The sequence below is a fragment of the Staurois parvus genome, unplaced genomic scaffold (genome assembly GCF_062004578.1).
Source record: "Staurois parvus isolate SC_StPar_1 unplaced genomic scaffold, SC_StPar_1.0 ptg000526l, whole genome shotgun sequence".
In the NCBI taxonomy this organism is placed as follows: Eukaryota; Metazoa; Chordata; class Amphibia; order Anura; family Ranidae; genus Staurois; species Staurois parvus.
Window position 1 is genome coordinate 201,566 of NW_028318322.1, and position 13,178 is coordinate 214,743.

At 45.3% G+C, this 13,178-nt stretch overlaps 1 protein-coding gene across 1 annotated transcript in view; it reads right to left on the bottom strand.

Moving 5' to 3' along the window:
* LOC149451657 (uncharacterized) overlaps positions 1–5,567 on the bottom strand; it is a 91,372-nt gene extending 85,805 nt beyond the window's left edge. The window contains 2 exon segments of the mRNA XM_089690359.1: positions 4,348–4,662; positions 4,664–5,567. Coding sequence (XP_089546485.1) covers positions 4,348–4,662; positions 4,664–5,557 — 1,209 coding nt within the window. The 5' untranslated portion in view covers positions 5,558–5,567.
* Between the last annotated feature and the right edge of the window lie 7,611 nt (positions 5,568–13,178).

Genomic DNA, 13,178 nt, shown 5'->3' on the forward strand with positions numbered 1-13,178 from the left:
CGTATATATATAAAATCCTCAGAAATCCCTTAAAGTCATATCAATATATGCCTGTCATATCAATACTCACTGCCCTCGACTCCCTGGCACCCCTAACCACGCGTAACATTAGACCCCGACCGCTTCAACCCTGGCAAAATGACCACACAAAATGCCTCAAACGATGCAGTCGCGCGCTGGAGCGCTTATGGCGCAAAACCAGATCCCCTCACACGTTCTTCCTCTATATATAGATCCCCTCACACGTTCTTCCTCTATATATAGATCCCCTCCCACGGCTTCAACTACCATCTCTATGCTGATGACACTCAAATTTACCTCTCCACCCCTCACCTCACCCCCACATTCTCCGCCCGCATCACTCACCTCCTAAACGACATCTCTGACTGGATGTCGCTCCATTTCCTCAAACTCAACCTCTCCAAAACCGAGCTTCTCGTCTTCCCTCCTGCCCGCGCCCCCCCCCCATCCTATCCATCACTACTAACATCACCACCATCAATCCCGCCCCGCAAGCCAAAGTCCTTGGGGTCATTCTGGACTCTAACCTCTCCTTCCAACCTCATGTCAAATCACTGACAAACACATGCAGGCTCCACCTCCGCAATATCGCCAAAATACGCACCTTCCTTACCCCAGACACCACTAAACTACTCGTACACTCCCTGATTATCTCACGCCTTGACTACTGCAACTCCCTCCTCACCGGCCTACCCCAGTGCAAACTCTCCCCGCTTCAGACCATCCTGAACTCAGCTGCCAGACTCATCCACCTCACCAGCCGCTCCACCTCTGCCACCCCCCTCTGCCTCTCCCTCCACTGGCTCCCTATCGCCCAACGCATCAAATTCAAACTACTCACTCTGACCTACAAAGCCATTCACAACACTGCCCCTAACTACCTCACCGACCTGATTCCCAAGTACCACCCTACCCGTACCCTTCGCTCTTCACAGGACCTCCTATCTTGCTCCCTGGTCTCCTCCTCACACGCACGTCTGCAAGACTTCTCCAGGTCCTCCCCCATTCTCTGGAACTCACTACCCCAATCCATCAGACTGTCACCTTCCCTCCTCACCTTCAGGCGCTCCCTGAAAACCCACCTCTTCAGGGAAGCCTACCCCACCCTCACCTAACTGCTGCTCTCCTTCATTCCTCCTACCACTCCATCCCCCACAGCCACTTCCTCCTGTACCACTACCCCCTCCCTCCCAGATTGTAAGCTCGAAAGAGTAGGGCCCTCTTACCCCTCGTGTGCTGTTCGTAGCTGCTGTAATGTTTCATGTATTGTCCCCCCCTCTATTGTACAGCGCTGAGCAAACCCTTTGGCGCTATATAAACTCAATGTAATGTAATGTAATGTAATGTAATATCCTTCCCCTGAAGTACTAATAAAACATATATTCATTGACTTAAACCCAAAAACCCACAATTATAGTGAAAAATCAAGACCCAAAGAGATTACCCAAAAATAAAAAATATAAAAAATATATATAAAAGAACAAAAATAAAATAAAGTCCCAATATGCAAAGTGTCCAAATAATGTGTCCAAACAAAGATCAATTTCTTGATAGGAAGACGCTTCCTACTCCACTGAAGAAGATGCAAATCAATCACAGGTGCTCTTCAAATACCTCAAAAAACAAAATCTCAACATAGTATATTACCTTTTAAATCCCAGAACTAAAGTGCCACACGTGTATCATGCAAAAAAACACTCCAGTGTCACAGCACTCATGTGAAAAAAAAAAAAATATTGATAAATATCACTGCAAACTATATATAAAGTGCATAATTACCCTAAAACAAACAGATTCCAGCTTGTAATCAACCACATATGTACAGAGTGTCCTTAGATTGGTATCCTCTTGTTCCTCAGGACCTCACAAACAGACCAGGAATCAGTATGTGAATTATAATCATATATAAAATTTATTGTAGACACTTACATATAAAAACGATAAGATCAGCAAGACAGCATCCAACTCCTCATGCCCAGTATACGATCCCCTTTCCATGTGTAGAGGGTCTCCCGATCACCAGGTAATTCCCCCTTGCTACTCCTATCCAGCACTATCACTTTGTAGCTCTGGGGGACACCTGAAGTGCACCGTTACTCTCCAGACCTCCAACACACAGGGATTCCAGAATCCAAAATGGCTGCCGCAGCACTTCCGGGAACGTCACGTGCCCTGGACGCGTTTCGTCTCTTCCGGACTTTGTCAACAAGGACTTTGTTTGCAGTGATATTTATTAATATTTTTTTTTTTTCACATGAGTGCTGTGACACTGGAGTGTTTTTTTTGCATGATACACGTGTGGCACTTTAGTTCTGGGATTTAAAAGGTAATATACTATGTTGAGATTTTGTTTTTTGAGGACTTCTCCAGGCCTTCCCCCATCCTCTGGAACTCTCCACCCCAATCCATGAGACTGTGGCCTACCCTCCTCTTCAGGGAAGCCTACCCCACCCTCACCTAACACCCGACCTCACCTAAGAACTAACCTCCTCCACTCCTCCCACCACTCCATCCCCCACAGCCATCTCCTCCTGTACCACCTTCCCCTCCCTCCTAGATTGTAAGCTCGAAAGAGCAGGGCCCTCGAACCCCTCGTGTAGTGTATTGTCACTTTCTTGTCTCATGTTCTGTCCCCCCGCTACTGTACAGCGCTGAGCATACCCTTTGCTGCTATATAAATACTGTATAATAATAATAATCCTAACAGGCGTCTTTCATTTTTCAGGATGTCAGTAAAAACATGTCCTCCGTCAGTAAATGTTCATGTTGTGTCAGTAATAAAAGTCACGGAGGGTTGGGAACCCTGCAAGGGGGGCAGAGATATGTGACTGCCTAGTCCAGCCTTTCTCAGCCAGGGTTCCTCCAAAGGGTTCTAGGGCTTCCTTGTCACTTCATTGGGCTGTATATGGAAGTGTCACCGACCAGCCGTTTCTGGATACACAACGTAGTCATCATTGCACTCACACAGGATTTTGTTTTCATTCAATACATTTTTTATTGTAATTTCACTTTCAACAAGATTACAAAAATAATCAGGAAATAGTAAAGGCAGAAATCTGATTGGTCAGGAAGATCCCTTGTCTGGAATGTGGGGGCGGAGTCATTATTATTGGTGTACAATACAATACGCAACGTGTTCCATTATTATAACAAAGTATTGTAGAAAAGATCCCAACATAGAAAATGGGGGAAAGGAGGAAATAAAGGCGGATATGAAGGGGAATCTGTGTACGGGGAACACCTTAACAATCACCACCATTTTATTCTCCAGGGCCTCTGATGTCACAGAATAGATGTTTGGGGGTTTATCTCATCTTCAGGACCAAAATCTGCATTTTCCCATGTGTGCAAAATCATGCAGAAACAGCTCTGGCAGTGAGAGGGTTAATGTGGGCTAGATGGGATCCCTCTGCTGGGGTGACATTAGAGCTCCCCCTAGCTGCAGCCTGGTAATAACATTGCCCTCCATCTATTGGACATAATGGGGGATTTTTCCTGAAATACGGCAATCAATAACAGCAGCACAATACCACATTATGGCCACTAGATGGAGCCAAAGGAATCAGAGTGTGAAATAAAGTATGCCCAATATTCGTCATGGCCGGGCGAATGTCACTCACATTCCTTCTAACTTTTTTTTTTTTTTTACTAAACCTCTAAGTGTTTGTGAAAGCTTCCACCATAAATATACTCAGCCAATGAAAGGCGATGACTCCATATTTATTACAGGTACTTCTATAGCACTGTCCATTTATACATAAATTGTTCATTCCCATCAGTCCCCGCCCCCGAGGAGCGTACAATCTAAGGTCCCTAACTCACATTCATCTATACACATACTAGGGGACAATATAGACAGGAGCCAATAAACCTATCAGCATGTCTTTGGCATGTGGGAAGAAACCAGTGTACCTGGAGGAGACCCACGCAGGCACAGGGAGAACATGCAAACTCCAGGCAGGTGGTGCCATGGTTGGGATTCAAACCAATGACCCGAGTACTGCCAGGCAGAAGGGCTAACCACTGAGCTGCTATCAATAGCCAACCCGCTGCCACACTTCATCCGTGTCTTTGGGGGCCTCTCATCTCCTTATGGACTGTTTCTTCCATGAAGAAGATCATCCATGGAGTATATCTGAGGTGTATATCAGGGTGTGTTTCTTCCTCACATGAGAGCTGGGATGTCCAGCAACATTCATCTAGAAGACATTTCCCGCACTCAAGGCACTAATACACCTCCAGGGTTGTGTAGGACCCCTGATGTAAAGGAAGACAGGACTTCAGTGAGGAACATTTCCCTCACTCAGGACAGGAAAGTGGCTTCACACCTGTGTGAGATCTCTGATGTTTGGAAAGATTGGACTTCTGCGAAAAACATTTCCCGCACTCAGGACAGGAAAGTGGCTTCTCCCCAGTGTGAAATCTCTGATGTCTGTCAAGGTGGTACTTCTGCGAAAAGCATTTTCCGCACTCAAGACAGGAATATGGCCTCTCCCCCGTATGAGATCTCTGATGTTTGTAAAGATTGGACTTCACTGAAAAACATTTCCCACACTCAGGACAGGAATATGGCTTCTCTCCCGTGTGAGATCTCTGATGTGTGTAAAGATAGGATTTCTGTGAAAAACATTTCCCACACTCAGGAACAGGAATATGGCTTCTCACCTGTGTGAGATCTCTGATGAATACAAAGACTGGACTTATCAGAAAAACATTTCCCGCACTCAGAACAGGAAAGTGGCTTCTCCCCTGTGTGAGATCTCTGATGCCTGTACACATGGAACCTCATTGAAAAACATTTCCCGCACTCAGGACAGGCATATGGCTTCTCCCCTGTGTGAAATCTCTGATGTCTGTAAAGACTGTACTTGTTTGAAAAACATTTCCCACACTCTGCACAGAAATATGGCTTTTCCCCTGTGTGAGATCTCTGATGTCTGTAAAGATCAGACTTCTCTGAGAAACATTTTCTACACTTAGGACAGATATAAGATCTTTTCACTGTGTGAGATCTTTGATGCTTAACAAGATCTGATTTTGCTACAAAACATTTCCCACACTCAGAACAAGAAAACGTCTTCTCCCCCTTGTGAGATCTCTGATGTCTGGAAAGATTGTACTTCTGTGAAAAACATTTCCCGCACTCAGGACAGGAATGTGGCTTCTCTCCTGTGTGAGATATTTTATGCTCATTAAGACGACATTTAAAACGGAAACATTTCCCGCACTCAGGACAGGAATACGGCTTTTCCCCCGTGTGAGATATTTTATGCACCTTAAGCTTGTATTCAGAGTGGAAACCTTTCCCGCACTCAGTACAGGAGAAGCTCTGAGAAGCTGTTGGAAGGCCAGCCCGGTCCCGCACAGTCTGAGGTTCCTCAGGATACGAGGAATCTGATGGTCCATCTACACTGGGTGGTGCCGGATGGACATTGGAGGGAGCCGGGTTTTCTCCTGGACTATACTGTGTGATGTCCTCATCTTCTACTTTCCAGTCTGGAGACAAAGTGAGACAATCCTCTGAGGTTTTCCTCATCTCCCGGCCATGGACTAAAATACAAAGACAAAGAGGATTACTAGACAGGAGCTGATTGGTTCCCCCAAACCAGGACTCCGCCCACATCAGGCAGCTTGGTCTCTGAGGAGCTTAGAATTCCACCCACAAGGGAACTAGGAAATGGCTCCCCTGATCTCCTACCAGGTCATTTCTTTATTCATGGACCTTAGTCAGAGAGTGAGGAAACAACCAGAACTGTCTTTTATAGGAGGGACAGTGATGAGGGGATTATAGGACGAGGGTCCCCACCCCCTCTATCACTCATCGCCATCTTCCCAACACAAGAAGTACTGCACTTCCTTATTTACTCCATGATTTAGTCATGAAGAACAGCGGGGCTGAGCCCCACCAGAGGTCAGAGAGTGAGGATGGGGGGGGGAACAACCAAGATGAAGACTGGACTGATCCTGAAGACCACCATCATTGGGGTATTGGCTCCTCCCTCATTATCACTTTCTGTTTAAGGGTCCAAAGTTGGAGGATGTTATCACATTATTATCACCATGTAAAAGTCTGTGCTCCAATCACATCATCCGATATAAAATGTCCAGCTGGGAGGAAATGGGTGGAAAATAATTAAGGCCTAAAGTGAAGGAAATGTGTATTTGCTCCCCGGCTGATGCTGAATGTTCGCCCCTCACACAGAAATGATCGGTCTAACAATGGAATGTTCGCCCCTCACACAGAAACGATCGGTCTAACAATGGAATGTTCGCCCCTCACACAGAAATGATCGGTCTAACAATGGAATGTTCGGTGTAACACTGAGAGACAGAATACAACAACAAATTCAGCAGAAATGCGTCTAACAAATGATGACTGATCTGCATGTTCATGAGGGAAAGAAGGATTTGATCCCCTTCACAAAACATGACTTAGTACTTGGTGGCCAATCCCTTGTTGGCAATCACAGAGGTCAGACATTTCCTGGAGTTGGCCCCCAGGTTCGCACACATCTCAGGAGGGATTTTGGCCCACTCCTCTTGGCAGATCCTCTCCAAGTCATTAAGGTTTGGTGGCTGATGTTTGACAACTTGAACTTTCAGCTCCCTCCACAGATTTTCAATCGGATGAAGGTCTGGAGACTGGCTAGGCCACTCCAGGACCTTAATGTGCTTCTTCTTGAGCCGCTCCTTTGTTGCCTTGGCCGTGTGTTTTGGGTCATTGTCATGCTGGAACACCCATCCACCACCCATGTTCAATGCCTTGGCTGAGGGAAGAAGGTTCTCACCCAAGATTTGAGGGTACATTGCCCCGTCCATCATCCCTTTGATGCGGTGCAGTTGTCCTGTCCCCTTAGCAGAAAAACACCCCCAAAGCAGAATGTTTCCACCATCATGTTTCACAGTTGGGATGGTGTTCTTGGGGTCATAGGCAGCATTCCTCCTTCTTCAAACACAGCGAGTTAAGTTGATGACAAAGAGCTGGATGTTGGTCTCCTCTGACCACAACACTTCCCACCAGTCCTCCTCTGCATCATTCAGATGTTCAGTGGCAGACTTCAGACTGGCCTGGACATGTGCTTTCCTGAGCAGAGGGACCTTGCGGGCACTGCAGGATTTCAGTCCTTGTCGGCGTAGTGTGTTACCAATTGTTTTCTTGGTGACTGTGGTCCCAGCTGCCTGGAGATCATTGACAAGATCCTCACGTGTAGTTCTGGGATGATTCCTCACTGTTCTCATGATCATTGACACTCCACGAGGTGAGATCTTGCATGGTGCACCAGACCTAGGGAGACTGACACTTGTTTTGTGTTTCTTCCATTTGTGAATGATTGCACCAACTGTTGTCACCTTCTCACCAAGCTGCTTGGCCATAGTTTGGTAGCCCAGTCCAGCCTTGTGTAGGTCTACCATCTTGTCCCTGACATCCTTGGACAGCTCTTTGGTCTTTGCCATGGTGGAGAGTTTGGAATCTGATGGTTTGATGGCTCCTGTGGACAGGTGTCTTTATACAGATAACACAATGAGATTAGCAGCACTCCCTTTAAGAGACTGCTTCTAATCTCAGCTTGTTACCTGTATGAGAGACACCTGGTAGCCAGAAATCCTGCTGAATGATAGGGGATCAAATTCTTCTTTCCCTCATGAACATGCAGATCCGTCATCATTTGTTAGACGCATTTCTGCTGAATTTGTTGTTGTATTCTGTCTCTCAGTGTTACACCGAACATTCCATTGTTAGACCGATCATTTCTGTGTGAGGGGCGAACATTCCAATGTTAGACCGATCATTTCTGTGTGAGGGGCGAACATTCAGCATCAGCCGGGGAGCAAATATGCATTTCCTTCACTGTATGTAATGTACAACTTATCATATAGGATACAAAAGTTAGGACTAAACAGTATTAGTTTTATTTTTTAGGATTTCTTCTATATTCATCTGGTGATCTAGCCAGTAAATCTGTTTTATAAAAACTCTACAGCAGAATGTATCAGTTCCAGGGATGAGGCAGACCACTTACCACTGACAGGGGGCTTACAATGATCAGCTTTTATTTATTCATGTAAAACTTTTATCCCAAAAGGAAAAAATCCTGTTTGATGAAACTGAGTATGAAGTGTGAGCTGGAGTTTGTCTTCAATTAGTTACTGTTTTTAAATCTGCTAACACTCCCCTCCCCGCAGACTGACTGCTGCTGTCTCCACAGTGGGGGCGCTGTGATAGGGGGTGTGTGTTTTACTGGCCAGATCACCAGGTGAAAACAGGGAAAAAAGCCAAAGAAAAGGAATGCAGCCGCCACACCCAATGATTGGTAAGCTGCAATATGGGACATTTGTGGTTTAATATCCCTTTAGTTTGGTTGGTGAAATCTCATCCTATGTCCAGTGATAGCAGTGACATCTACTGGCCACAGTGAGACATCACAAGACAACCTAAACTTAGGGAGAAACCAAGTGAAGAACTATACAATCAGCCTGAGCCAAGTACAGCCCAGCCACAAACTAAACCCACATAGTACCTCTATTCAGGACAAGGGGGCCACACTAATAAATAGTGTAAGGATCACATCAAATTGGTGTTTAGTAATCAGAGATCACTTACAGGGGTTGTAACCCTCAGACATGGAATATGAACAAACATATCCCTCTACAGTGTGTACTTGTCTCACTCCAGAGCAATAAGAGCCATTTCTGTCTGCTGTCTCCTTCCTCTGCGATCAGCAGCTGAGTCACTTCTGACAAGTCTTCCTGACACCAAGAGAAGAAATGTGAAAGGGGAGAAGCTCCAGCACACAGCCTGTGATTGACAGCCTCAGCTCTGTTCCTGTGTGAAAGGGGTGTGTACCTTCCCTCCAATCATCTTTCAGAGCTCACCTCACTGAGCTCTGCAGAATGTGACTTTATCTCTCTGTCTCTTTTTTCTGACTTCTCAGACAAGCTGTTTACATTCTGGGCTTTGAACAGTTGTAGAGAAGATTGCTACAGATAAAAAGGTGCAACATACGTAGGATTTGTTTTATCTCTGTGTATCACCTGAGGCCAGTCACTGCACTGGGTATATGGAGGGATTACAACCACTTTAAATGACAGGAGCTGATTGGTTCCCCCAAACCAGGACTCCGCCCACATCAGGCAGCTTGGTCTCTGAGGAGCTTACAATTCCACCCTCAAGGGAACTAGGAAATGGCTCCTCTGATCTCCTACCAGGTCATTTCTTTATTCATGGACCTTAGTCAGAGAGTGAGGAAACAACCAGAACGGTCTTTTATAGGAGGGACAGTGATGAGGGGATTATAGGACGAGGGTCCCCACCCCCTCTATCACTCATCGCCATCTTCCCAACACAAGAAGTACTGCACTTCCTTATTTAGTCCATGATTTAGTCATGAAGAACAGCGGGGCTGAGCCCCACCAGAGGTCAGAGAGTGAGGATGGGGGGAGAACAACCAAAATGAAGAATGGACTGCAGGGGTCAAGAGTATGTAATGTACAACATAGAGTATATAGTGCAGGGGTCAGGAGTATGTAATGTGCAATATGAGTACTGACCCCTGCACTGTATAATTTATAATATTTGTATTCAGTAATCAGTGGAAGATTAAATGTTTACTGTAGACAAGTTGCAGAGATCCCACACCGCTGCCTCCCATCTCCTGAGACTGCACTCAGTGACTTGGGTCTGAGACACTACAGACATATCCCTCCACCCGGCACAGCCAGCAGACCACAGAGCAAGGAACCCTGGGAGAATTGTACGGTCAGAGATCTTACTAGACCCGGACATGGGGAAGAAGTACCAAATCACACACCCCAGGTGCCTAGGTCTAGTAACACTTATGGTGAAAATGAAACTTTTGCTGCCAGCTGAACCCCAGAACCTCCATAAATCCAGTCTAGATACATAAATTGTGTCTGCAGCACAGAGAAGGAAGATTATCCGAGAGAAATCCAGGAATACAGGACGGGGAACACAGCTCAGGAAAGTGACCAGGGGATTACAGGCTGATATCACCCAGTCCCCGCCCTACTCTGGACCAATCAGTGAGCAGTATGGGTGGAGGAATGGATTTAGTGTTCATGACCCACCTGTGCTGATCTCTGTAGGAGTGTCCTCCTCTATAAATGCAAGTATATGATCCAAACGCACACGTTCCTGCGTTAAAAAATGGCTGTGTGTATGAGTGGGTGCTGCAGTGACCGTCGGCTGGAACCGAACAAAATCAGCAAGGAAAAAATGTCACCAGCACACCGAGGATCACCAATATGGGTCCAAAGGTTTTAATAAACCATCACATAGTTACAGCAAGGCAACGTTTCGGAGTCTCGCAGGACCCCTTCATCAGGCATGTGACAAATCGTGATAGAAACTGGAGAACTATTTAAAAAAAACCATCCACCAATCAGAGTGAAGTGAAATGAGCTTGGCCCCACCCCATGATGTCATGTTCCCTCCAAAAATGTATTCAAATCAATGTAAACAGAAACAATACAAACTGCAAAAATAAATAAACAATAATCAGATGTACATAAACTGCATTCCTGGGGATATAAACATTGTGGTCACATGTGTATCATGGTACTCCCCGGATTGTAATAAAGGTGTCAGCTGAAAGCAGCGCTGGGTTCTGGAATCAACAACCAGCAGCATATATGTCCATGACAGAAGATAAAGACTGTTACCTAGAAATATGGGAGGGTTGTCTCCGATTGCCAAGTTAGCTGCAATGGGGACACACCTACAGTGGTCCTATTAGTGCAGCGGCCGACAGTTTCATAGCGACGCATGTCACCTGCATGCACCATGAGAGTTTACTACTCACACATGCGCTCAAAGACATTCCTGCACCGGTCGCCATCATCATGGAAACCCATGATGTTGGCGCCGGGAAGGACAAGGCGGAGGCAAATCGCCGGCGTCATAGAAACATATGGCGCCGACGCCACACAAACCAATGGGTGGGCGGGGTTGCAGAGATGAGCTGTGAAGAAAAAAGAACACAAAGAAAACAGATTGAGGGCTAGTTCACACCACATGCATTTCAGTTACTTTTCATCTGCATCCAAAGATAAAGTAGTATACTATACATGGTTGCCAATGTCATAGTTCACATCAGTGTTCGTAGTTCCAGTGCGTTCCAGCTGCAGATAAAAAGCAGAACAAGCCGCATCTCACTCGTACAGAGTTGCACTAGAATACTGCAAAACGCATCAAAGCGCACCGGAGTGCACCAAAAATATGCCAATTACACATATCCCCATCTCAAATGAAAAAAGAGAGGGGAAACAAATGGACTAGAATGTATAAAAAATACTTTGGAATGCATAACAAACGCACAAGATATGCCAAAAACCGTGTCAAAACGCACAGGCAAAGACGCATCTGGAACGCATCTCGACTACGTATTCATAGTGCGAACCAGCCCTGAGAATGATGATAATCAGTCCATGAATGGAGCTGGGGAAAAGTGAAAGAGAAGGGAGTGATAAAATGGAAAAGAGGCAAAAAAAAAAAAAAAAAAAAAAAAAAAAAAAAAAAAAAAAAGGAATGTAAAGGGGTGACACAGCTCACCTACTTGCAAGAAGAAAGAGAGAGACCACTGTGAATAGTGCAAATGTGAAAAATCTAAACCAAAAGTTATCTACAAAACTATATACACTTCAATCATGAGGAATCATTATAACCAAAGTTCATCTGCGATCCAAAAAGCACAAATATGATGTGTTAGTATTAAGTCCCCTCGGTTGTGTTGTGTCAAGGGTATGGATCCAATAAGCTTCACGACGGAGGAGGAAGTTGTCACGATCTCCTCCTCTCGCCAATCGACTGACGTGTTCAATGATCATGCCCCTCAATTCATGTACCTGGTGTCCTGCCGAAATAAAATGGACCGCTACGGGTTTACTCAAATCAATGGGTTCACCTTTGGTACTCTTGACTAGAGCTGTCCTAATGTCACTCCTATGTTTCTGAAATCTTCGCTTAAAGGGACCTTTTGTTTTGCCCACATAAACTAGTGAGCATGGGCATTTCAGAATATAAACGCAGTGATCCGTGTTACAGTTCAGGTAACCCTGTATCTGGTAACGTTTCCCACTGTGGGGATGTGTGAAATATTCCCCACAGATCAATGAGTTGCATACATTACAATTGTAACACTTATAGCAACCCTGTCTTTCTGAGAACTTAAATACTGCCTTAGCGTATTTGGTCCTAGGGTCCGCTTGAACTAATAAGTCACGTAGGGATCTACCTCGCTTATGCGCCATCAATGGTGGATTCTTTAAGTTGGGTGATAGAGTGTCATCAGCTCTAAGGATGTTCATGTTATGCATGACCGCTTGTTTAATACGCTCAGATGCCTGATTGAAGCCGTGTATAAAGAGCGGCCTGTTGACTGCCCTAGGGCTGCCTTCAGAATCTGCCATAGCTCTGGCTAATGCCTGATCAAGTACTCGAGTAGGATAACCTCTTTCCACAAATTTTCTATACATGGCCTCAAGTTGTTCTCTCCTGTCACTCATACAGGAACAAATGCGTAACACCCTCTTGAACTGTGAGATAGGCAGGCTATCACGGAGATGCTTGGGATGTGCACTCTGGTAATGTAGTAGGGTGTTCTTGTCCGTTGGTTTTGAGAACACAGATGTCTGGAGTGTACCCTGATTGTTAGTGATCCTCACATCAAGATATGTAATGCTGTTGGGGGATATCTCGGGGTTGAAAATGATACCAGGAAAGATGCCATTAAGCTGGTCAACAAACTCATAAAAAATAGATGTTTCCCCTTTCCAGATAAGGAAGATATCATCTATATATCTTAGCCAGCATTTGACATGATCAATGAACAAAGGCATGACATAAATGTTGTGCTCCTCCATATACCCAACAAACAGATTTGCAAAGGAGGGGGCAGCAGAACTGCCCATGGCAGTGCCGCGTATTTGGGCATAGATGGTCCCCTCAAATGCAAAAAAATTGCTTTCAAGTACAAAACGTAAACAATCAATAAGATATTCACATGGGAGATTCTGGGCATTTGATCCGGACCAGAAATGTCTAACCGCCACCAAACCTGCTTCATTAGGTATACTTGTATACAAGGACGAAATGTCCATTGTTGCTAATTTCCAATTTTCATCAAATGCCGAGAATCCCC